The sequence below is a fragment of the Camelus bactrianus genome, chromosome 23, assembly GCF_048773025.1.
Source record: "Camelus bactrianus isolate YW-2024 breed Bactrian camel chromosome 23, ASM4877302v1, whole genome shotgun sequence".
Classification (NCBI taxonomy): Eukaryota; Metazoa; Chordata; class Mammalia; order Artiodactyla; family Camelidae; genus Camelus; species Camelus bactrianus.
This window is the reverse complement of record NC_133561.1, coordinates 32,574,440-32,600,297: the sequence shown is the minus strand read 5'-3', so window position 1 is coordinate 32,600,297 and position 25,858 is coordinate 32,574,440. Positions and strand designations below refer to the sequence as shown.

Sequence of the window (25,858 nt, the reverse complement as noted above, 5' to 3'; positions counted from 1 at the left end):
GTAGCTGACTCTCTGTTTCCATTCTGGCAAAGTGTTTTGTTCTCTTTTCTCCCCGCTTTGGGGGTTGGGGGAAGATGAGCTTCTCACGGATCCCGCCGCCCGCCTCTCGGCAGGTGGCTCCGCGCCCCTCTCACCGCCCCGACAGGGCAGAGACCCGGGCTGCTCCCTGAGCCGCCGCGCCGGGAGCATCGCCGCCGAGGCGCCCTCCCCTCCTGCCCTGCACATCGCGGCCACATCCAGGTAGAACCAGCCCTGCTTTGCATTCTGGGTCAAATCGGCCTGACATTTCCAGGATGGACGCAAGGGAGGGAGTTTGGGGGAGAGAAAGTTCTAGAAAGAAAGATGGGAAGCTTTACAAAGGAAGAAATAAAAACCAAGAGACGTGTGTGTGTGTGTGTGCGCGTGTGTGTGTGTGAGGCTTCGCTGAATCAAGATCTAAGAGGAAATTTTGAGAGTAAAAGAAAAGTTATATGGTAAGGAGTGTTTGGAAGACGTGGAGGCCAGAAGGGTTTCTGTCCTTCTTACCTACTGGAAGTGGTTATAGCACACAGGATTGTATGTGGAACACCAGCTTATTTTGCCTTCTCTCCTGGGAGTCAGCAATTAAGGAAGAGTCAGGAAAAGTGGCAGGCATGCTGGGTAGCTGATGATTGATAAAAGAGGAAGCTTGGAAGGAGAAGCTGCAGCTGGAGAGGCCCCTGTGAGGATGGAGGTCACCACTCAGACCCTTTCAGAAATCAGAGGGAGAACCTCGGAGCCCAGCACTCTGCAGGTAACCCTCGGCGGCCTGGACAGGTGAGTGGCCGGGGTGGTGAGCTCTCCCCTCTCCTGACTTACAGGGCCCTGGGCTACCCTGGAAGGCCTCTACCCTAGCAGCGGCCCTCGCAACCAGGCTCAGATCCCGAGACCACTAAGCTCTAGGCGCAGAGAGGTTTGCTCGGAACTGCTGGGAGGAAAGGGGTGCGTATGGAGATGGAGAAGGAGTGGTCAGTGGGAGAGGAAGTGTGCCTGGCCCGGTTGAGTTTCTCACTCTCAGAAATCCTGACAGCTGCCTTCCCTCTTTCCTGTCTCCGATATCACTGATCACACCTCAGCAAAACAAAAACAAAAACTAGTTCCCACCCTGATGGAAACAAAAGGCCCACTTTTCCCAAAGATGTGTCCTTAGGTCCTAACAACTTGCCATGAATAAAAATGTCATCATAGATATGATAAAGGTACGTCTTTAGGACATAAAAAGCTCACAGAACTAATTGTAGTTGTAAATTTTACTGCTAAAACTTTCAGTGACATATTGACAAAAATTAAAAGTCCATCAGCAATTGAAACTTTACCAGTGGGAGGTGTACATTTCAATGCTATGATAACAGTACAACTCAACAGTAGTAAATTTAGAATCACTGTAGTTTGGGACGGTAAATGTTACTACTATGACGAACAAATTCACGTCATTTGCAGGCAGACAGGGGCATTGATGCAGAATGATTTCGTAAAGTGTCAGAACCCTGCAGCCCTCCCCTGCCGAAAAAACTATTTCTATATTCATTCGTTTGTCAATTCACTCATGCATTCATTTAACAAATATTCATCAGGTCCCTACTGAGTACCAGGCACTGTTCCAGGCACCAGGTGAACAGGACAGACAAGTCCGTGACCTCCTGGAGCCAAGTGGGAGAGTCACCTATAAACAGAGAAACAAATGCATGTGTAATATAATGTCTGTCACTCATAAGTGCTAAGGAGAAAAACCAGAGCAGAGTAAGGGGGCTGAGAGTGTGGCCAGGGAGGACCTGTCCAAGGGGGTGACACTTCACAAGAAACCTGCTTGAAATGAGGGGCTGAGCCGTAGGAAAGGGAGCAGCAGCTCTGAGACAGGGCTGTGCTCTGCAGGGAGCAGGAAGGAGTCCTGGCCTTCAAGTCAGAGGGGAAGTGGTGGGCAGCGAGGCCAGAGGCAGGCAGAGGCCAGAACCGCAGATGCTGTGCGGTCCTCGCTGGGTAGGGACTGTGGCTGCTATCCCAAGTGTGATGGGAGGCGTGGGGGGCTGAAAACAGAGGAAGGACACGATCTGATTTACTGTGCAGAGGATCACGTGTGGAGACAGTGTGTTGGGGCCAAGAGTGAAAGCAAGGAGACCCTTTAGGGAAGTTATTGCAAAGGTCCCTGTGGAACTCATGGTGGCTCGGACCAGGGTGGTGGCAATGGAGGAACTAGAAGTGATTGGTTTGGGATAGATGCCCAGGGTTGAGTAGACGGAATCTGCTGGTTAACTGGAAGTGAAAGAAAGAAAACGTTCAAGGATGTCTCCATGGTTTTTGGCCGAGCCATTAGGTGACGGGACACAGCCATCAGATGGCTCCACAGGGGAGCAGACTTATGCGGAAGAACAGGAGTTCTGTTACAGGCATATTTGGTCTGAGATGTGTCTCAGACCCAGTAGAAATGTCCAGTATAAGGTGGGTGAACACACCTAGAACTCAGGAGGACGAAAGCCTTCCCTGATAGGTGACTGGGTTTCTAGCATTCGCGGGAGCAGGTCTGCTAACGATTCCTTCTGTGGCCTCCGCTGGTTGGTTCCTGTTACAGGAGGCAAAGCAGAGCGGTGCCTCCAGCCCTCCCTGAAAATTACAAGTAGCACACAGCTTGCTCCGTGCGTTTGCACTGGTTAAATTCCACAGAACAGCGGAGTGTGGCTTGGAGACCAGTTCCGCAAGTTGGTGCTGTGGGGGTTATTCAAGTGCAGGCAATCCGGACTCTTGTCACCAGGCCACATCCTAGTTGTAAGCTGGGTAACCTCCGATCAAGGCAGGAAGCCCAGGAACAGGGAACGAGGCAAAACGGGGCAGACGGACTTGACTTTACAAGTTTGAAAGACAGTGTGAAGTAGCGGAAAGGGCACGATCGTTGGACCCAAACAGACCTAGACGCAGTCCATCTTTGCATCTTCCCACTGTGTGACCTTTGCCTTGCTGCTCTATCTTTCTGAATCTAATTCGCTGGCTCCTTGGCTGCAAAGAGAGATGGGATTGTTGCAAAGATTAAATGAGGATCCCAGGCAAGCCACTGGCATCCAGTTGGCGTTCAAAAGGGACGGGTCCCTTCTGCCACGTCCCAGTTCCCTCTGTCCACGAGGAGATGGCCGTCTCTTCCACCACGCTGCCCACCCCGCCTCTGCTTTCCATCACTGGGGCCCCACCTCCTAAAGGAAGCATCTTCTCCAGCCCACCCCCCACCCATGGCTGGGGCACGGCCCTTGGTTTTCCTCGCAGAGCTAAAGACCAGAGCAGCAACATCTTTTCGGGGTTTGCGGGACTCCTCGCCATCCTCCTGGTCGTCGCAGTTTTCTGCATCCTGTGGAACTGGAATAAACGGAAAAAGCGTGAGTCCCGTGTTTGTCCAAAGTTGAGACGCCCGAGGGTCGATAATCTAGCCTGGCATTTAAAGCCCAGTTTACCCTCCAGAGATAAGCTGTTACGCTGGGGAGTCCTCCGTCCTTACCCGACACCACGTCATTGTCTCGCTCAGGATTCCAAGTTGTGGCTCCAAAAGGCTCGATGCTGAGTCAAGTTCTTTTTTTTTTTTTTTAACTTTTTTTTTTTATTGAGTTACAGTCATTTTACAATGTGGTGTCAAATTCCAGTATAGAGCACAATTTTTCAGTTATACATGAACATACGTACATTCATTGTCACCTTCTCTTTCTCTGTGATCCTCCACAGGATCCTGTATGTATTTCCCTGTGCTACACAGTACAATCTTGTTTATCTATTCTACATTTTGAAATCCCAGTCTGTCCCTTCCCACCACCCCTGTCCCCCTGGCAACCACAAGTTTGTATTCTGTGTCTATGAATCTGTTTCTGTTTTGTATTTATGTTTCTGTTCGTTTGTTTTGGTTTTTTTAATTTCCGCATGTGAGCGATCTCATATGGTATTTTTCTTTCTCTTTCTGGCTTACTTCACTTAGAATGACATTCTCCAGGAGCATCCATGTTGCTGCAAATGGCATTATGTTGCCGGTTATTATGGCTGAATAGTATTCCATCATATAAATATACCACCTCTTCTTTATCCAGTCATCTGTTGATGGACATTTAGGCTGTTTCCATGTCTTGGCTATTGTAAATAGTGCTGCTATGAACATTGGGGTGCAGGTGTCATCCTGAAGTAGGGTTCCTTCTGGATCTATGCCCAGGAGCGGGATTCCTGGGTCATATGGTAAGTCTGTTCCTAGTCTTTTGAGGAATCACCATACTGTTTTCCACAGTGGCTGCACCAAACTGCATTCCCACCAGCAGTGTAGGAGGGTTCCCCTTTCTCCACAGCCTCTCCAGCATTTGTCATTTGTGTACTTTTGAATGATGGCCATTCTGACTGGTGTGAGGTGATACCTCATTGTAGTTTTGATTTGCATTTCTCTGATAATTAGTGATATTGAGCATTTTTTCATGTGCCTATTGATCATTTGTATGTCTTCCTTGGAGAATTGCTTGTTTAGGTCTTCTGGCCCATTTTTGGATTGGGTTGTTAGTTTTTTTCTTATTAAGTCGTATGAGCTGCTTATATATTCCGGAGATCAAGCCTTTGTCGGTTTCATTTGGAAAAATTTTCTCCCATTCTTAGGTTGTTGTTTTGTTTTACTTATGGTTTCCTTTGCTGTGTAGAAGCTTGTAAGTTTCATTAGGTCCCATTTGTTTATTCTTGCTTTTATTTCTATTGCTTGGGTAGACTGCCCTAGGAGAACATTTTTGAGATGTATGTGAGATAATATTTTGCCTATATTTTCTTCTAGGAGGTTTATTGTATCTTGTCTTATGTTTAAGTCTTTGATCCATTTTGAGTTTACTTTTGTGTATGGTGTAAGGGAGTGCTCTAGCTTCACTGTTTTACATGCTGCTGTCCAGTTTTCCCAACACCGTTTGCTGAAGAGACTGTGTTTACTCCATTGTATATTCTTGCCTCCTTTGTCGAAGATTAGCTGACCAAAAGTTTGTGGGCTCGTTTCTGGGCTTTCTATTCTGTTCCATTGGTCCATATGTCTGCTTTTGTGCCAGTACCATGCTGTGTTGATGACTGTAGCTCTGTAGTATTGTCTGAAGTCTGGGAGAGTTATTCCTCCAGCCTCTTTCTTTCTGTTCAGTAATGCTTTGGCAATTCTAGGTCTTTTGTGGTTCCATATAAATTTTATTATGATTTGTTCTAGTTCTGTGAAATATGTCCTGGGTCATTTGATAGGGATTGCGTTAAATCTGTCGATTGCCTTGGGCAGTGTGACCATTTTAACAATATTGATTCTTCCTATCCAGAAGTGTGGGATATCTTTCCATTTTTTTAAATCTTCTTTAATTTCCTTAATCAATGTTTAATAATTCTACGTGTATAAGTCTTTAACCTCCTTGGTTAGATTTATTCCTAGGTATTTTATTACTTTGGGTGCTATTTTAAGGGGGATTGTTTATTTACTTTCTTTTTCTGTTGATTCATCATTAGTGTAAAGAAATGCAACTGATTTTTGAACGTTAATCTTGTAACCTGCTGCCTTGCTGAATTCTTCGACTATTTCTAGTAGTTTTTGTGTGGACCTTTTAGGGTTTTCTATATATAGTATCATGTCATCTGCTTATAGTGACACTTTTACCTCTTCTTTTCCAATTTGGATCCTTTTATTTCTCTCTCTTGCCTGATTGCTGTGGCTAGGACTTCCAGGACTATGTTGAATAGGAGAGGGGATAGTGGGCAGCCTTGTCTTGTCCCAGATTTTAGTGGGAAGCTTTTGAGTTTTTCACTATTGACTACTATGCTGGCTGTAGGTTTGTCATATATAGCTTTTATTATGTTGAGATATATTCCCTCTATACCCACTTCGGTGAGAGTTTTTATATAAATGGGTGTTGAATTTTATCAAAAGCTTTTTCTGCATCTATTGAGATGATCATGTGGTTTTTGTCCTTTCTCTTGTTGATGTGAGAGTCAAGTTCCATTTTGAAAGTCATTGCCCTAGTACCCCTGTGCCCGGGGTTTCTCCTCCTGCTGCTGGCCACCAAGTCCCTGATTCTTCTAGATCAAAGGGAGTTGGTCAAGTCCGAAAATGCCTCTTTGTTATGATATGTGGCGAGGGTGGGGAATATTTTCAGGGCATCTCATCCCTGAGTCCCCGAATTCTGTGCTACTGGGCCCTGCCACCACTCCATGTCTCTCATTGCCTTGCAGAGCGAGTTCCTTACTTCCGAGTTACCGTCATGCCCTTACTGACTCTGCCTCGACCCAGACAACGAGCCAAAAATATTTATGACCTCTTGCCCCGAAGACAAGAAGAGCTGGGTAGGTTTTTCTTTCTAATCTACCGAGTCCAGACCTACAGAACTTCTGCCTCCTGAATGTACCTCTCAGCACCTGGAAGCAACTTTGTCTAACCTTCCAGAACTTTCTGCCTTTTGGGGAGCGTGGGAGAGAATGGGATAGACAGACTGCCAAGATGCAACTCCAGTGTGGGCCCTGGGAGCTGTAAGAAGAGAGCAGGGGTCATCTGGGGGGGGGAGGTGTTTGTTTTCCAGTTTCATTGAAAAAATAATTGACACTGTATGACTGAAGTTTATGGAGTACGGCATGATGGTTTGATTCACATATATTGCGGTTTTGTTTTTTCCTGATAAAGTTAGCAGAGGACAGCTGGGTAAGTCTAGGGTTGGGAAAGACATACAGAAGGAGAACCCGGCCTCCAGCCTCGCAGGCAGGGAGGGTTCCCAGCTTCCTTCCCCGCCTCCCCAGCTCCTGTGCTGGTGTCCTTTGTCCTCAGCTGGCTGGGGAGGGTTCCAGGTCTCAGAGCACACCAGCCCTGTGGCTCTGACCCTCTCCCCACAGAACGCCAGGCCCCAGGTACCAGGCGTCACACAAAGCCGCTTCGCGCAGGGTGTGGGGATGGCTGGGGCGGAAGCCCTCAGAGGACTGGCTGACTACGTTCAGGGTCTGTTCTCCGTCTTTTCAGGAAGACATCCATCAAGGAGTATCCGTATTTTCAGTACTGAGAGCCTCCTCTCCAGAAACTCTGACAGCCCTCCCTCCGAGTATGTGGTAAGAGTCAGGTGGAAATGGCAGCCCCCTCGGGAGGAATGACGAGTCCCAGGCAGAAGAGGCGAAGGGAGAGAGCTCTAGGTCTCAGGGCTCATTTCACTGCAGCAGCTTGCCTTCAGCCCTCCTCCTGAGGAGCGGTTAGTAGCCTGGGAAGACTAGCCCCAGGACCTCCCTACTGCCCAAGGCAAAAAATTGAGACAGGTCAGAGCAGAGGGAAGGGTTAGCTCCGTGGTAGAGTGCGTGCTTAGCATGCGTGAGGTCCTGGGTTCAATTCCCAGTAGTACATTCATTAAAAATACATAAATAAGTAAACCTGATTACCACACACATGCAAAAAACATTTTAAAAAGAAAGAAAGAAAGATAGACCCAAAAGCTTGGGTTTAAGAAAGGCACCAGGGCATGTGTATTCAAGAACATGGTGTTGGAACTGAAATAGATTATTTTAACAGAGATATGATCATGTATGTTTCCAAAGGCATGTTGTCCCCTTCAAAGTAATGACCTTGGGAGAATACACACATATTCCAACAGTGCTGTTGGTGCTCAAAACACTCCTAAAACCCTGCTCTGGGAATTACTCCTAGGACCTGTGTTTGTTTCAGTTCTCCTCCAGAACAGAAGTGCTCGTAAGTCATTCAGCGCGGTAGCTGGTGTAGCAAGTGATCACATGGGGGATACCCTTTGAGGCTACAAGGGGAGTGTTAACATTTAATAACAATAACCTTGTGTGTCTTATAAGGGAGGAGACACGTGACAGTGTAGGTGAGAAGCACCAGGCACAGTAGAGGGACTCTTTTGAAGATCAGGATGCTTGTTTCCATAGATAAGTTCTCGTCTGCTTGCTGAGAGTCAGTTCCCTTGGTTCTGTGGCCATCCTTGGCCACTGATGACGATTCTTTTGTACCCAGCCTTTCTCTATCCAGAGACTTAGGTTCGATTACCATGCAGCCACATTCGCTTCCTCCTTCTCTTGCATGTCCCATCCTTGGGCTCGACTCCCGCCTCTAAGAATTCCTGAGGCAGCAAGACTAAGTAGCTGATAAAAGGCAGGGCAAAGGAAACCCCGTGGCAAAAGCTAGTTCCAGGACTTGGGTGGTCCCTGAGGGGATTTTTGCATCTAATGTTTAGATCCCAAACTGCTGTAAGCCTGCAATCATGTTTGGCTTGTACTTTGCAGTGTTTGAAGGACATTTGGAATCAGTTGCCAACATTTAAAAATCTAAAAGATTTCACGTGAAAGTCCAGATGTCCAGCCTTTCTTGAAAACTCAGAAGTTCTGGAAACATCAGACCAGCATTCCTGAACGGCCGTGATCAGCTGAGTCTGGGTGTCAGCTGCCTCTTTACTAATGACACCAAGCATTTTTTAAGTGTTTTCTTTGTGCCAGGAGCCACTCTAAACATTTTACATGCGGTGATCCATTTACTTCTCACAAAAACCTCATGGTGGGGATATTATTATGATTATCCCCATTTTATAAGTTAGGAAACCAGGGCACAGTGAGCTTAGGTAACTCGCCCAAACTCAGCACAGAGAGGTGAGGCCAGGACTTGCACCCTCAGTCTGAGCCCAAGCCTCTGCCTTTAGGTAAAGATGCGGTCGCCTCTCATGTGCTCTGGGGTGGCGGCAGGCTCTCTCCAGTTCATACTACTTCCCCCAGCTCGCCACTGAACCCCCACATTGTGGCCAAAAGCCAGTTGTGATTTATTATCACACTTACACTCTTGCTTTCCTTCAACTCAGCGCACTTCCCTCATACTTAGCATCTGAAGCCTTGCCGTCTGAGACCCCTGCTTTAGAGCTTTTCTCTGAAAGTGGAGAACTGAGTGGAGGAACCATTAGACGGAGCAGTCCTGGGCAGGAAAGAAGAAAGGCTTTGTCTGTATTTCTATTTCTGTCCTCTCACCGGCTTTCTCTTCTTCCTCATAGCCCTCCCGAGCAGGCAATGCCCTCCCCGTGCACGGAGCCCACGCTCACGCCATGGGGTACGCGGTGGGCATCTACGACAACGCCGTGGGGCACCAGATGCGTGGACACGCCGCTCCCCCCGCGCACTACGTCAATGTCAGAGCGCCCACAGGTTGCCCCAGCACTTCCTCAGAGGATTCAAGGGATTATGTCAATGTCCCCACAGCAAAAGAGGTTGCCGAGCATTCAGCCTCCACCAGCAGTCCCCCTGGGAGCCTCTTTGTCTTCTCAGGTGCCGAGGAGCTGGAGTTCACTGGAGAAAGAGGGGAGGGCTGTGGGAATGCCAGTGACTGCACCAGTTTTTGGTCTCCAGGAGCTGAGGACAGTGATCCACTCAGCGACGGGGAAGATTCTTCTCAGACCTCAAATGACTATGTCAACATGGTCGGGCTGGATCTCGGGGCTGTCCAAGGGAAGCAGCCCTGGGTGGCTTTTCAGTGCCGCAGAGATTATGAAAATATACCTCCGGCAGATCCCAGTGGCAACCAGCAGCAGGAGGAGGAAGACATGACATCCTCAAATGCAGACCAGGTAGCGAGCAGGACAGATGGTCCAAGGACCCACACCCAGCCTGTCACAGAGTCAGGGAGTCTCCTGGCTTTGAAGGATTGTGTGGCCTGTCAGTCATCTGCCCAGAGTGAGAAGAGTCAGATGGAGCCTGGAGGAGAGCTGTCAGATGAAGACTCCAACGACTATGAGAACGTGTGAGCTGCCAAGGTAGGAGTCAGGGACTCTGAGGAAGGGCCTGAAACACGGCTCCTTCTTCATGAATTGAGACTCAGGTACCCAGCTGGAAACCATATGACGTGGTCTATCCTGCCAGATTCGTAGCCACTGCAGGGTCTAGTGAAGACCCTTGATCACCGTTATGTTTCGGTGGATTCATTTGGTTAGGCTAAAAAGAGGCAGAAATGAGTGGGAGCTAAGAGGCCCACAAAAGCAGAGGTTTGAGGAAGCCAGAAAGAAATTCTTCTCAAGCAGGTTGCTGTTCTCTCTCGTATCAGCTTAAGAATGTTTGCTGAAACTGCCTTATAGGACTGTTAGGAGGTGAAAAATGGGAGAGTCCTTTAGCTCACAGTGGATACATGTAGTCCAAAATCATTGCCTTTACTGATACCAGCAGGCTGCAAAGCCAGAATACAGATTAGTTTGTAATCCAGGAAGAGGCAGAAGGAAGGAAGAAGGTGGGATGGGGTGGGGGGACAACTTCCACTTGAAAATGAGTGTGGACAACCAAATGCGGGGGAAAACACAGAATAATAGGAACTCTCACTCATTGCTGAAGGAGTTGCAAAGCATAATAGCATCCACTCTGGAAAACTTGTTTGGCAGTTTCTTATGAATATACACTTACTAGACAACCCAGCCATTCCTCGATTAGGTATTTACTCAAGTGAATGGAAAGCTTGTGTTCACACACACACACACACACACACACAAAACCCATGCATGACTGTTTATAGCAGCTTTATTCATAATTCCCAAAACCTAGAAATAATTCAGATGTCCTTCAACAGGTGAATGGGTCAGCAGGCTGTCCTATATCCACACAGTGAGTTTATCCATACTCAGCAGCAAAAAGGAGTAAAGTATTGGTTCATGCAACAGCATGGGCAGATTTTAAATGCATGTTGCTGAGTGAAAGAAGCTAGACCTAAAAACCTAAATATTGTATGATTCCATTTCTATGATATCATAGAATAGGCAAAATTAAAGGAATGGTGGTGGGGAGGGTATAGCTCAGTGGTAGAGTGCATGCCTAGCATATGCATAAGGCCCTGGGTTCAATCCCCAGTACCGCCATTAGAAATAAATAAACAAATAAACAAACAAACAAGCCTAATTACCTCTAACCCTTCCCCACCCCCCAAAAAATTAAAGGGTTGGAAAACAAAGCAGTGGTTGGCAAGTTTGGGGAAAGGGGAGCGGTTTATAACAAAGGAGCTATACAGGGGAACATTTGGGATGATGGAGCTCTTCTGTGTGGTATTATGGTGAAGGCTACATGACGGTATTTGTCAAAACAGACACACATACACAAAGTATAGGGCACAAAGAGGGACTTTTATCGTATACAAATTTTTGAAAAATTCACCAAACTGTCAGGGGAACCCACGATAAAATGCAGATTGTAAAAAAAATAAATCAAGCTGTATTACAAATGTTTGACATAATTTCACTGATGGGAGTGGGGAAAGCAAATAAGCTGGCCTAATTAACTTTGGAAAACAGTGTTTCTCCTCGAAACTGTAAGATAAAGACACAAAGAACTGGAACACCAGCACTGCAGCCTAGTTGGCCAATTTGTATCTCATGGGAGTATAGTTTAGCAATTCTGAAACTATTTAAATGTGTACTTGGGTTGAACAAATAAGTAAATATATAATAGGTAAGGAGAGGCAGGTCTCCTACTGTCAGAGAAAAGTGACAATAAGCAAGTAGGAAAGGAAATACAGACGTGTGTGCATACAGGCTGGCATACATACATATTTCCTAACTGTCCATTATTTTATCTGGAAGCAGTGAGCGCACTTAGCACTCAGATCTTGGTTTCTTAACTTGGCACACATCACCTTGACCATGTGGTCAAGGTTAACTCACCAGTAACAAGTCATGTTGCTGTATGATCAAGGACGTGGGTGCTTAACCTCTGTGGTATTCTTCCCCCAAATCCACAGCCCTAGTCTTATCATGAGAAGCATCAGAAACTGGCTGACATTTTACAAATACTGACCAGAACACTTAAAAGTGTTAAGAGTTGTGAAAGACGAGGGAAGACTGAGAAGCTGTCAGACTGGAGGAGACCAGGGAGGCATGACGACTAAATATAACATGGTGTCATGGATGGGATCCTCGTACAGAAAAAGAACATTGTGGGGAAAATGTGAAATGAAAAAAAAAAAAAGAAGAAGAAGGTTCATATTTTAGTTAATAGTATTGTATCAGTGTTAATTTCTTGGTTTTGATAAACGTACCATGGTTATGTAATTTACATTAGGGGAAGCTGGGTGAAAGGTATACCAGAACTCTCTGTACTATTTTTGCAACTCTTCTGTAAGTTATGTCAAAGTAAAAATAATTTTTCTGTAAGTTATGTCAAAGTAAGAATAATTTTAAAGCATGGACAAAGCTGGGAGCTCAGGGTGAAGATGTCTAGGCTCATTCCACTTAAATAAATGTGCCTTCTGCAAAATGGACAGAAAATAAAGCACATTATATAATCAGTCTGGATATTTGTCTGTCTGTTTCTTGCGTTGTTTCGTTAACGTACGTACTCTGTCTTCTGCTATCAATCAGAAATCATGCTGCTTATTGGAAAATACAATTAAATCCCTTATATTTAATCCCTGGTTCTTAGCACAGGGCCCAAGGTAAAATGAGGTTATTGATAATTGATGGTTGATGATATGGTTTCAGTGCATGTCCTCTTAAAATATTGAGTGAGGTTTTCTGTCGTTCAGGAATGGAGGCTAAAGCTTAGTACCAAAGGTGTAAAACACCCTACATTCTGAGTTCAAAGCACCCAGCTGGTAGGGGTCAGTCAGCACCCCTCAGGGCTTACCGAAAGTAGGAAGGTTAGTCCTACCAAAAGCTGCTCTCCCTGGCACCACATCCCTGCTCCACAGGAGAGAACTGAGAGGTGACTGAGGCTAGGCTTTGAGGAGTATGCTGGTCAGGAAGACAGGGTCTTTCCTCCTTCTCTGCCCCATCCCCAGAGATGGTAACTGTCTCTTCTGCAGGGTGTCTGTCTGATGCCCTGGGAAAAGGAGAAAGAAGAATGCGTTGCCAGAACTGAGAGAAAGGGCTGTGAAGCAGCTGGCCACCCACCGTCGGCATGGCAACTAAGTGTCACCTGGGAGAGGCCACAGGACCTGGGTCATTGTGTTGGCACCATCTCAACAAGGGTCCCAAGGCAAGGGTTCTCTTGGGAAAACGTGAGGTGTAGACCGTCTGAGGTTGAAAGAAAACTAACAAGACGGCCGTTGAGCTGTCCAGGCCTGTGCTTTCAGCTAAACAGATCCTATGACAAGCACGCTCCCCTCCCCGTGCACTCTTCTCTTAGAATAACTTATCCTTTTACCTTAGATGTCTTAAAAGAAGGTCAGGCACTGAACCTCAAGAAAATGGACAGAGCCTCCTAAATTCCTCCGTAACAACAAGTTCTTATCAAGATGAAAAGAATGTAACACCCCGCAAAGCGCCCTGATTGTTACAGCCTTTTTTTCTGTTGCATCCAGCTTTTCTATAAAACCTCAAGGCCCCAACCCCAAGAGGGGCTCACCGCCTCTAAGGCATGAGGCTGCCGTGGCTCCCCTCGCCTGGCAAGGCAATAAAGCGGTTCTTTTCTGTCCTCCCCAAACTCTGCCTCCGATTCTCAATTTGGCCATCCTGGTGTAGAGGCCGGTTTTTTTTTTTTTTGCAGTAAGGCAGCTTCACAAGCACTTGGGTGGGTGCTGATCATTTGTGTGCCCCCAAAATTCATATGTTGAAATCCAGTCCTCACTGTGACAGTGTTAGAAGGCGAGGCCTTTGGAAGTGGCTAGGTCGTGACAGTGGAGCTGTCATGAATGAGATGAGCATCCTTGTAAAACAGCCCCAGAGAGCTCCCTCGTCCCTTCTGCCCTGTGAAGACACAGCAAGAAGATGACTGTCTACGAACCAGGAATCAGGCTCTCCCAGGCACCGAATCCACGAGCACCTTGATCTTGGACTCCCCAGCCTCCAGAACTGTGAGAAATAAGTGTTTGCTATTTAAGTCCCCCATGATGTTGTCACAGCAGCCCGAGTGGATTAAGACAGTGGGATAAAGGCAGGTGTTCGCAGGTGCAGGCACTAGCTCCCTTGTGTCTGGTGGCTATATTTTGAGTAGATTTCTTCATTGCTCTCAGATTCGCTCAAGTGACTGGCATTTAAATTCCTGCCATGCAGCGGGTGCCACGTCAGTCTGTTATTGATGGTCAGTAAGGATTAGCCTGGAGAGTAACACAAGTCTCTCTCTAGAGGGTGACAATCTCACCTAGTCACTTAAGGAGGGAGTTCTACCAGAGGTGAGATGAAGAGTCAAACAGAACTGAATCTTAAACACTGACATAAAAGAATTCTCATAACTGGGAGAGATGTTTATGTTGTTGAAGCCAAGTCCATGTGCCCGATGCACCATGAGGCCAGACTGAAGTATCAGAGTTTGGAGCGGAGGGAGGGCCAAGCAAGGAGAATGAGTGGCTCATGCTCAAAAAACCTGAACTCCACATTGGTTGTCAGGGAAGAGGTTTTAAAGGCAACCTTTGGGGTGAGGGCTGCAGGGTGCATGACTTTCTTCTGCTTGGTTGGTGCTGAGGTACCAGGGTGATGCTCCAGGAATCTCAATCATCAGCCTGCTGGCTCTGACTGGGTGAGATGGGAAGGAAGGGGGCAAGGCACAGCCATTAAAAGAATGACACAGCAGTTAGCACCAAGATGGCGGAAGATTCAACTCCCAGTAGACCTTGAGCGTCAATATAGGCTCACTGTAATACAGTAGCATGCTCAACGACACTCCCACAGGTGCCAGGACAGTTTCTAGGCTGACCATAAAAGGTCAAAAAGTGGGTGATTCCTGGGACTCCCAGCCCTGTACCCAAAGTAGTTGGAATAGTCCTCTCACTTCTTAGCATATGAAGTTACCAAGCCCATTAAAAACTAGCAACCCCCATGCCTCATGGCCGATCGCATTATTCCTAGCCAACTCCGTGCTCTGAGTTCACGCTCTCCCTTCTGGAATAAGATGACCTTCATGCTGCCTTTCTCTTGCCTTCTGAGACAGCCCTCACTCTATCTATGGCATGTACATCTCTCTGAATAAATCTACTTTTACTCAGCTATGGCTGGCTCTTGAATTCTTTCATGCATAAAGCCAAGGGCCCTCACTGGGTGGAGCACATCCCAGGGACTCGATCAAGACCTGGGACATGGCCATCCTCTTGTGCCCCATTTTTTCTGTGTATCATGGGGTCTCAGCATGTAGTCACCATTCTCCACCTGGGTGGGGGCCTTCATTCCTGCAGAACAACTCAAAGATCTGTACCCAGTGGTTAAGCATGTCCCTGGAGGAGGAATTAGGATTCTGTTTCATTGCTGAACTATTATTGTTTCTTGACTGCTTTTCCTTCGTTCCTGCATTCGCTCACTTCTCTAATTAGTAACTGCTTGAATCTGAATCTGCTCTTTGGAATCCGGAGGGGGCCTAGCAGACCAAAGCCTTTTTCCACAAATAAGAAAGGGAAGGACACAGGGCATAGAGGGGCTTTGTATCCAGGAAGGCCCCACAGGGTCCGGCCCAGGGTCGATTCCCCCTTTTCTTTGATACTCCTCAATTCCGAGGGAAACAGGGATGGAACAAGAAAGGCTTTTGGATAGAAAAGTTAATTATAAGCTCAGCAAAGAAACTCAGTTTTAGGGAGAGTCGGTTTCAGTTATGAGATAAAAAAATATGGGATCAAAATAAGTTGTTAAGAGGGCTATCACTCAGGAAGAGAGGTTCAACCTACCACAGTTTTAGGGAAGTTTGGGGGAAAAATAAAGCCAGTTCATGCTTATACCCCAATGAGTTGGATACCTCAGTAAATCAGTGTTAAAAAGAAATAATAAGCCCAAATTGAGTCATTTGCCCCCCGCTACAACAAACCAAGACTTCATTGCTATTTCAGTTCCTCTCAGAAACGTGACCTTTAAAACAGACAATCTGAAATCCCCTGATCAACACAAGTGAGGTAACCTGGACGATAAAGACCCTTGCCGCAGTCTTGTCCCAGTTATTTCCAGCGACCAGCTTCCTGAAGGTGGGCTTGGTCCTTTTTTTTTCATTTCATGTTTTAAAATTGAAGTATAGTCAGTAGGATCCACACAATCAGGTGATAAGCACACGCAGGGGATTAGAGGTTATGAACGGACCACTCCTGGAACACGGGGAGATGAGCATTCATCTCACTGGGAGAAGTAAGAAGGGGGTGCCAACCAGGAGACACTTCCGGGGTGGAATTAGCAAAAGTCTACGTGCACAGAAGAGAAAAATGCTTTCTATGCAGCTATCATCTGAGACAGGGTGAGAGGAGAAAAAGCAGGCTTTGCACATGGTACATTAAAGTTATTCAATAAGTCTTCACTGAGTAAAGGAGAAAAAGAAAAGAAAAAGAAAACTTGCTACTCCCTTCTCCTCAAAAACAAGATGCCGTGGCCCAAAGTAACACTTTTCCTTTGCTAGTAACTTTCTTGCCCCGCCCTCCGCTCCGTAAAACCTTCCGTTTTGTGCCACTCCTGGAGCCCCTTTCTGGTTGTTAGATGGGACACTGCCTGATTCATGAGTCACCTAATAAGGCCAGCTAGGTCCCCAATTTGCTTGGTTGAGTTTTGTTTTGTATTTTTTGTTTTGTTTTTAAACATTTTTTTTAATGAATTATAGTCATTTTACAATGTCGTGTCAAATGAGTTTTGTTTTTTAAACACTAGTTACACTTACATACATTCTCCCAAACTGAGAATAATTAACAAGTAGTATACTCAGGATGGTAACCTTTCTGTTTATTTCTTTTTCTGAGAATTTTTACAAATGAATGGATGAAAGACTTTATTATAAATTCTTTCTTCCCCTCTTATAGCTTTATTTTCTCACATTAGTTGCCAGGAATTTTGAGTTAAATTGAATGCGTTAAATTGAATGCCCAGTTGCGGTCATTTTTCATTTCGTATGCCTAATGATGCTTAATATAAAGAAATGTTCTCAAAATCAGGATGAGACAGGAGATATAAAGATAGCTAATTCATTATGACTCCTTAATTAGTTAAATGTAGTAAATGAATCACTCCGACTTGTAGTGTACAGATCGTGGCCTCATTCAGAGTGCTGTTTGGTATCAAACACAGAGCTTGGCCAGGTCTCCTGCTCTCGCTCCTTCACCCTCTGATGGTGAGCAGAGGACAGGGCTCTGCTGTCCCTCTGGCACATCTCTTTCCTGAACACTCCACTGGCATCACTGTGCTTTACCATCACTTCTGGTTTTCCTGTGGGCCGAGATCCTATACTCTCTTGCAGATACTTACAAAAACTCTGAGTCTTAAACTGGTCAGTAAGCTGGTGCCATAGAAAGAAGGCAGGGGTGTCCTGGGAAGCACAAACCACCACGGACACTTGTCACAGCCTTTCTTATTTCTGTTACTGTTACCGAAAAACTTGATTTGCCTCTTGGTGGGTCTCGAGCCAAAAGACACAACCAAACCAGACTGGGAGAAGGAAGCATTTATTACTTTCAGCAAGTTAGGAGAACACCAAGGGATCTTTCCCAAAGCAGTGTCTCCCCGAACAACAAAACTGGGGAAGTTTGAAGCTAAGGGTACCTGCATATTCATGAAGGGGCTTGGGCACTGTGTGCATATTCATGAGGGGGCTGGAGCAGAGGAGAATTCAGCCTAGAAGTGGGGCAAAGGTTGATAGAGTCCAAGCTCCAGTTGATTGAAATCACGAGGTCCAGAAAAGGTCAACATCGTCATCCCTTAGGTTCTGACCATTCTGGGGTCTTAGGATGTAGCTACCATCCTCCATCTGGGTGGGAGCCTTAGTTTCTGTGGAATAACTCAACGATATGTATCACGTTGTTATGTATGTCCCTTGAGAAGGAACTAGGGCTCTGGTTTTATTGCTGAATTATTGTTTCTTGGCTGCTTTTCCTCTGTTCCTTTAGGACGGTTAATTTCTGAAACTTGTTCAAGAGCAAGCATTGTAGCCGGACTTAGATCACAAAATGGCTTCGACCAAAATGGCTTCTTTTATGTCAAAAAGCTGTATCTGGTTCTTTTCCCCCTGGAACCCTCTACCTTATCTGCTTGCATTACTTCCTTGTGTTAGGTACCCACTTACGGTTGCAGGGGAGCAGAATTTTGCCACCCCAAAATATGCCTTTTTGACATGAGGATTATTTTAAACTGGTTATTTTAAAGAAATTGTGGACACAGGAGAGCTCTGAAAACTGAGTAAAAGTTACCCTTTTTAAAGAGACATTTACATGTAGAAGGGAAATCTCCATTTGTAAGGGTGTCTCCCTTGCTGCACCAGGAAGAGGGGACGACTAAATCCTTAGACACTCATCCTGAGAGAAGGCAGGAACTTAAATCTGCAGAACAACCTTACCCTTGTTTACTGTGCTTTTCCTGGTGACTGCCTGTCAACTGAAAAAAAATATGCACGACCTACAAGTTGAGAGTTGTGTTTTACTTGGCAGACTTTCTGAGGACTTGAGCCTGGGAAGCCTCTCAGATCACACTAAGAACTTGTTCCAAAGAGGCGGGGGAGGAGCCAGGGTATGTTACAGCAGGCAGATAGCTAGATATGAGCAGAGAAAGGAGGATGCGGGCCAAATGTCAGGAATTGGGCAAAAAAGGAGAGGGGCACGGGCCAAATGCAGGAAACCACACATCATGTAAACAACAGGGGTCCCTGGGCAGAGAAAGAAAAGCAGGAGCCTCTGGGCTGATAAGCGATCACACGTTTCGGGGTAACAGGGGGCCTGGAGGCTGACAAAGAAAGATGGGAAAAGGCAGGAATCTTCAATGTCCAAATGTAACATTTTGTTCATTATGTCCCTATTACAATAAAATTTGCCTTGCAGCTTAGAAGCACCAATGCCATGACACTTCCAATCCAGACTAAATAAGGACCAAAATCCCTTCCTTCGGGAAGTTACAGTTGGAATGAAAATCAGGGAGTATGACCCCACACTGTTCCCTCCCCAATGAATATTCTGTCTATTCATTTTTACACTATAGACCCAACTTACCAATGAAACTCAGGGCAGCTGCTCACCTCAGCCTGCCTGCTCTCCCCTTGAGTGTACCATATAACCCTTAATAAATCTTTACTTTCTTGACCTCCACATCTCATCTCTGAATTCTTTCTGCAATGAGACAAGAACCTAGTCACCAGCAATAGGTATGTAGGAGTTTTGTCTCAGAGAGTAGGTTGTCAGAACATCAAAAGATTACTATTCATTAGGGAGGGTACAGCTCAGTGGTAGAGCACAGGCTTAGCATGCACAAGGTCCTGGGTTCGATTCCCCATGCTTTCATTAAAAAAATAAAAAACTAAACCCAATTACCCCACCTCCAATTAAAAAAAACAAAACCAAAAAGATTAGTGTTAATTAAAGAAAACCAGATATTCCAAGTGAAGGAATTTAGCCCTTTTCTCTATATGGGAAGGTACAAAATTCTGGGCTCTTTGAAGTCATTCCTTTGATATGCACCCAGCAATCTAAGGCCAGTAACCTCTTCTTTAACATCCTGAGTTCCCTCCACTCACTGTCAGGGGCGGAGGTAGCGGCTGATGTGGTAGCGGCCACAGCATCCTTTGTTTACTGATATGGCTGGCAATATTTTTCGTTCACAGCCCATAACTGACTCCCCACCCCCAATGTCCTTTGTGTTTAACTGAAGATGGTATTTAAGGGGACAGTTTCCACCATTTGGGGAAGTTACTGAGTTTTCCTGGGGCTTGCCCATGTATACATGTTAATAAATGTTTGTGTTTTTTTCTCTCTTATTAATCTGTCTTATGTCAATTTAATTATTAGGGCAGCCAAAGAACCTAGAAGGGTAGAATAAAAAAATTTTCTTCCCAACATACTGAAAAAAATGACATAGCAAGAAAGGGAAAAATAAAGGAGTCCATAATTTATTCTTGTCTTCCCTTCCTCATGGATAAGTTGAACACGGAGAGTGTTGGTAGAATGTCCATCTATCAAGCAGTGGAGTTAACAATTTGATCACTAATTACAGCATGTGGGGAGTTTCTACACCCAACCAAGCTATTTTCCAACACAGCTGGGTGTCCTACAATTCAGCTCTTTTCCTGACACTATCTACCCTGATGTAGCATCAAATTCCACAGGTTAAGGGCTCTGTATGGCCAGGCCACTCAAGGTGTGTGTCCTCTTGCTCTCTGTCCATCCCCTGCTTCTCCGGTGCCTGCTTCACCTACACCCTGCTCGCATGACTGACATACTCGCCCCCAGGACTCAGCTAATGATTGTTCTTATCAAAGGTGTGGTGAAGGGCATGCCCGTCTGCTGCTTTCCCTGGTAACAAATGAGCCAACCAGACATTAATTCCCCCATAACTGCTAACCTGTCCCTGCCCCCCAGAGCAAATACTGTCTGTTGTCCACAGCACATGGAGGGGTGTTGCTCCAGGACCTTGCTTCGCACATGTAAGCTTCCCCACCCATTAAGCCATGGATGTCTCTGTCACTGACCCTGGGGTCTCTCTTCAGTCTTGAAGCTGGGTGAGTGTAGGCCTTGTAGACCTGGGAGGTGCTGCCCTCCATTTCCAATGCCAATTGCAAGTCCAGGTTTTTACCTGTGCTTCTGACCTACTGGTTATAAACCAGAGATTCTCACGAACCCCTTTTGGGTTTGATTAATTTGCTAGAGCTGCTAAATGGACTCAAGAAACAAGTTTACTCTGTGGATTACAAATTTATTACCAAAGGTACTAAAGGCTATGCACCGATAAACAGATGAAGAGATATGTCAACTAAAGAAGGTCACTCACCATCCAGTTCTACAAGAATTAAGTCATTAGCCACTGAGTAACTGATCTTCAACATACCCTGAAAGAAATTCAAGGTGGAGATCAGGAATGAGGCATTCTGTACTGGCAAAACAGGCCTGCAAATATTTAGATATTTTCAAGAGAAATTTTTTTATGAATCTGCATTCTTGCATCTCCCCATACTTAGAAAAGCACTAAAACCCTTAACTAAGCTATCTGTTCCTCATGACTAGCAGCAGCTTTCTATCAAAATGTGTGCTTGATTGCATGCACTGGTTTTAAACTGGTTATTTTAAAGAAACTGCAGACACAGGAGAAGCTCTGAAAATAGTCAGAGTTACCCTTTTTAAAGAGACATTTACATATATAAGAGAAGTCTCCATTTGTAGGGATGTCTCCCTCACTGTACCAGGAAGAGGAAGATGACTGAGTCTTTAGACATTCATCATAGGAGAAATCACATACATACTGACCTCCCCCTTTACCTCTTTGGAACAGCTTCTCAGAACTATCTGACAGGCTGTCTCCCAGGCCATAGTCCTCAGTAAGACACTGAGTAAATTCGACTCATAGTTTTTATGTTGTGTGCCTTTTTGCAGTTGACAAATGCATTAGGTGATGTCCCAAACAAAGGAGCTTCTATCCTTATGGTAGAAATGCTCTGGTTCACCAACCTGGAAGCTCTCTGAACTCTGTCCTTTTGAAGTTTTATGGAGGTTTCATTACACAGGCAGATTAATCAGATCATTGGTGACTGGTGATTAATTCAACCTCCAGCCCTTCCTCCTTCCCTGAAGGTCAGGGAAGGAAGTTCCAAACCTCTAATCACGTGATTGGATCTCCTGGCAACCAGCCCTCTTCCATAGTGGGGCCCAAAAGACACCTCATTAACATAACAGAGAGTGTCTTTGTCACTCTCATCACTTAGGAAATACCAAAGATTTTAGGAGCTCTGTGCCAGAAATGAGGACAAAGACCAAATACATATTTCTTTAAGTCATAATATCACAGGAGTAAAAACAACTGAGTTTAGCTTTGTACAGTGCTTCCACTGTTCTGGTAAGAACAAAACACAATTGATTCTTGTTATTCATGGCAATTATGGTCTAGAAAGTCACCACAAACACTGAATTGGTGACTCCTAAACCACACTGCTCATGAGGGAAATAGAGTTGGGCTTCTGATCACATGTTCATCAACCAATCAATACATAACCTTATTGTGGGGCCAACTGACATCCTTCAACGTTCAATGACTCCACAACAAGTTTCTATTGTATAGCACAGGGGACTATATTCAATATCTTGTAGTAACCTATGGAGAAAAAGAATATTAAATGTCTGTATGAGATATAAAATATGTGATGTTCACGTATGACTGAAACATACTGTACACCAGAAATTGACACAATATTGTAAACTAACTGTACTTCAATTAAAAAAAATATATATATATATAAAAAAAAAAAGGCCAATGACCCCCCTTTCTGGGCACTTAGATGTCTGCCTGTGATTCCTAAACAGATAAAGTACATTCTTTACTGGGCCTGTTTCCCCTAACAAACTAATAGCCCTAGGTAGTGCCTAACCTCACAGTAGCTGGGCTGGCTTGCTTCAGCCCACCTTACCAGAATCATAAACCTCACCGCCCTTCATGGACCCTAAACTTCTTACCTCACCTACAACCAATCAGAGACTTGTGCACAAACTGATCAGGCACCTTGTGACCCGACCTTATAAAAGACCCCAACAACCAGCCCTCAGTGTCACACAGGCATCTCTCGTCTCTGTGGCCCGCTGTTACTTGCAGCAGTGTAACCTGATAAATTCCTTTACCACGATCCTCCTTCATCTCTGGTAAATTCTTTTACCAACCCATATGTCACTGCGTCACCAATCTGCCGCCATTGTGTCCACAACACTTGTTTTATGTATGTTTCTCTTTATTTAACACACACTACTGATTCATTAACATTTGAACTAAGTCAACTGCACTATAACTCATGTCTGAAGGAGGCTTATCTAGCACACACATTTTCTCTGTAAGTCACACCCACAGCTTTCCTACCCTTTGAACACTAGACCGCACTTCAGCACTATGCTTGGGGGTCATTTGAAACCGTGAGATCATCAACAAGAAACATAAAAATGCAAAAAATATGGCACTAAATAAGCCACAAGATATACTTGTTTACTGTTTGAGAGCTGAAACAAGAAAGCCGAATTTCACTTCCTTCAACCTGTAAAAAAATTAATAAACAGAAACCTAAATTGAATAGAGTGGGAGACCAGAAGGGGGCGCTCTCACAGCCTGGGAGGATTGCAGAGCCCAACCGGAGGAAGAAAGACTCCTCTTCTTTCCTGGTGAGGACTCAGCCAATGAAAAACCATGGACTCTGTTTACTAGAGCCCTCCCAGCTTCCTTTTCCTCCCTATGAAAGTATCTTTCCCTTGCCATGTGGAGACGCGCATGTAGCTCACCATGGTCGCAGACCTCAAATTGCAATTCTCTGCTGATTCTGAATAAGCCTATCTTGACTGGAGTCTATTTGTTTCAGGTCAGCAAACCTGGGGTGGGAATATGCATGTTGTTCAATTCCAATTTTTCCCAGTCTGTGTGTTGGCAAAGAGTAGGATCTTGTCTCGCCCAGGAAGGAATTCAAGAGCGAGGCATGGGAAAGGGAAAGTAAGTTTATTCAGAGAGAATCACACTCCCTAGGCAGAGTGGGGTCCGTCTCACTCAGAAGGGAGAGCAGCTGAGGAGATACATACTCCACAGGCAGAATGCGGGCATCTCAAAAGGTGAGCAGGCAAAAGACCAAGAGGTGTGGGAGCGTTTAAGGTAAAAGTTGATACACACTCCATAGACAGAGTGCAGGCCATCTCAGAAGGCAAGAGAGAGAGAGAAAGAGAGAGACCATGAGGTGTGGAGTGTAGTTTTTATGGGCTGGATAATTTCATATGCTAATGAATAAGATGATTATTCCAATTATTTTGGGAAATGGATTTCCAGGAATTGGACCCCTCCACTTTTTGGCCTTTTACAGTCAGCCTGGGAGCTGTCACGGCAGCTGTGCGTGTGCCGTGAGGCTCAAGGTCTACTGGAAGTCAAACCTTCTGCCATCTTGGTTCTAGCCAGTTTGTCCTGTCCTCAGTGGCTGTGTCTTTTCTTCACTGGCTGTGCCCTGTCTCCTTCCCTCCTGTCTCATGTACGTGCACAAGTCCATGAATGACCAAAGGTGCTGAGACTATTTACTGATTCTGCAGTTACAAGTAAATTGTAGCTAGTAGGCAAATTCACAAACACAGAATCTACAAATAGTGAGGACTGACTGTATGTGTACATGTACAAGTTACAAAATATAAATTGTGCAATTTTGGTGATTCCAGAGATGAGTTAAATGTTGACGTATTTACATTTGAAACTGGCATTTGTACGATATAAAGTTGAATGGTAAAATTCATATTAACAATTTAAAATTCAAACTTAGAATGATATTAAACAGGAAGTAAAAAAACAGAAGTCAAAAGACTAGAAGAAAGGAAAATTCTTTCTATTTTAGTACTTTTAACAGCACTTTTCCCCCTATTTTTTGAATTAGGGGCCCCACTTTTTCCTTTTGCGTTGGGCCCCACAGATGATCTATCTGGCCCTGTTCCCAGGGGCCTTCCTTCCTTGTCCTCCTGTTACGCACTTGCCCCAGTGCTGTCTGTTGGCTTGACATGACTTCAAATCCACGTGTTTATGACTTCAGTGAAATTGTTTCAATCCACTTGTTTATGACTAAGGCAAAAAAAAATTTGTTTTTAGAAGTAAAGTTATTTTGATATGAGAATGAAGTAAATCATGTCAGGATGTGTTCATCTTGTATGTTGTTGGTGAGCACTCAGTATCTTAGCAGCTGGGGAATCCAGATGTGGGCTTATCTGTAAGAAAATGTGGAGAAGCAACTACAGCAAGGGGACATTTGACTATAAACACCAAGATTTTTGTCTGGGCAAAGCTCCTCTTTACTAACCTAGCTCCTCAAAGACCTTGCATTGGCTCCTGCTTTGGTAAAGGCGGCTCGGCTGTGGTGACCAACAGAGCAGGGGCTGGGAGACCAGCCAGCTGGCCAACACAGGCACCACCGTTCCCTAGCAACGTGCTCTAGCAACAAGGGACTTTTATTTTTGCACTGGCAGCCAAACGTCAGCTCTCCAGAGAAACCACAATTCACGGAAAACATATACTTCAACTAAATTTGGACTTTCTTTCTTTCACCTCCCCTTGCCTGGAGCAAGAGTGTGATTAATCTATCATTGGTTTGGAGTGTGTTGTTCCTTTACTGGCTGATTAAGAGACATTCTCTTGTATGCTACTGGTTTGTGGAATAATTGTAATTCCTGCAGTGAACCTGTGTTAAATAAAATATTGGCAAAAACAATCTCTGTCTCTGAGAATAATTTGCCACCCCCTAAACAAAGCACTGAGTCTCTTCACAGGAATATGGGACATTCCTCCTCCCCACTCCAACCTCAAAAACACATTTCTTCCCACAAGAAGAACTCTGACTCCGTCAGTGTCTTCAGCACACTGTGTCCCAAAACTAAGTTTTGCAGGCCTGAGTGTCAGCCGGATAGGCAATAAACGGCCATCCCTACCTATGCCAGCAGAATCCTGTAGGGAAAGACAGGCTCCAGTCCAAAGGTCAAATGGATAAAGATTCTTCCATCCATTTCTATTCTTATCAGTGCAAGATATAGACCTCTGTCTGGTTCCTTTAATTTGTCGATCTATTAAAGTAATAAAATCTAGAACGATGGAAGTTCCAAAAAGAGACATGGGGGGAGAAGGTTTATAATCTCAGAGTGGTAAATTTCTTTCTAAACATGAATCCAAGCCTAGAAAACTAGAAATAGAAAGGTTGATAAATTTCACTACTGTATTAGTTTTCTGAGGCCATAAACTTAGTGGCTTAAAACAACAAGTTTATTGTGTTACAGTTCTAGAAGTCAGAAGTCTGAAATGTGGCTCATAGGACTAAAACCAGATGTCCGCAGAGCTGTATTCCTTCAGGAGGCTCCTCGCCTTTTCCAGCTTCTGGAGGTTGCCTGCCTGGTTCACAGCCCCTTTCCTTCATCTTCAGAGCACACATTCCAACCTCCAATGCTGTTGTTGCACCTCCTCTTTTGACTCTCACCTTTCTTGTCTCCCTCTTGTAAGGACCCTTATGCTTACATTGGGCCTTCTCAGAAAATCCA

At 45.1% G+C, this 25,858-nt stretch overlaps 1 protein-coding gene across 4 annotated transcripts; it reads left to right on the top strand.

Annotated features, from left to right (window-relative positions):
* The first annotated feature begins 6 nt into the window (after window positions 1-6).
* Window positions 7-13,872, top strand: LAX1 (lymphocyte transmembrane adaptor 1). Of its 4 annotated transcripts, XM_010967583.3 has the most exons (6): window positions 7-240; window positions 601-795; window positions 3,268-3,377; window positions 6,208-6,318; window positions 6,983-7,068; window positions 9,000-12,262. In XM_010967583.3, the coding sequence occupies exons 2-6, from the start codon at window positions 647-649 to the stop codon at window positions 9,744-9,746; spliced, it is 1,203 nt and encodes a 400-aa protein (XP_010965885.1). In that variant the 5' UTR covers window positions 7-240; window positions 601-646; the 3' UTR covers window positions 9,747-12,262. The 4 variants fall into 4 exon arrangements, with proteins under 4 accessions (XP_010965885.1, XP_074208127.1, XP_074208126.1 ...); XM_074352026.1 differs by lacking the exon at window positions 3,268-3,377; XM_074352025.1 differs by lacking the exons at window positions 7-240; window positions 601-795 and adding an exon at window positions 12,779-13,872 and having other exon boundaries at window positions 804-3,377; window positions 9,000-9,755.
* Window positions 13,873-25,858: the final 11,986 nt, after the last annotated feature.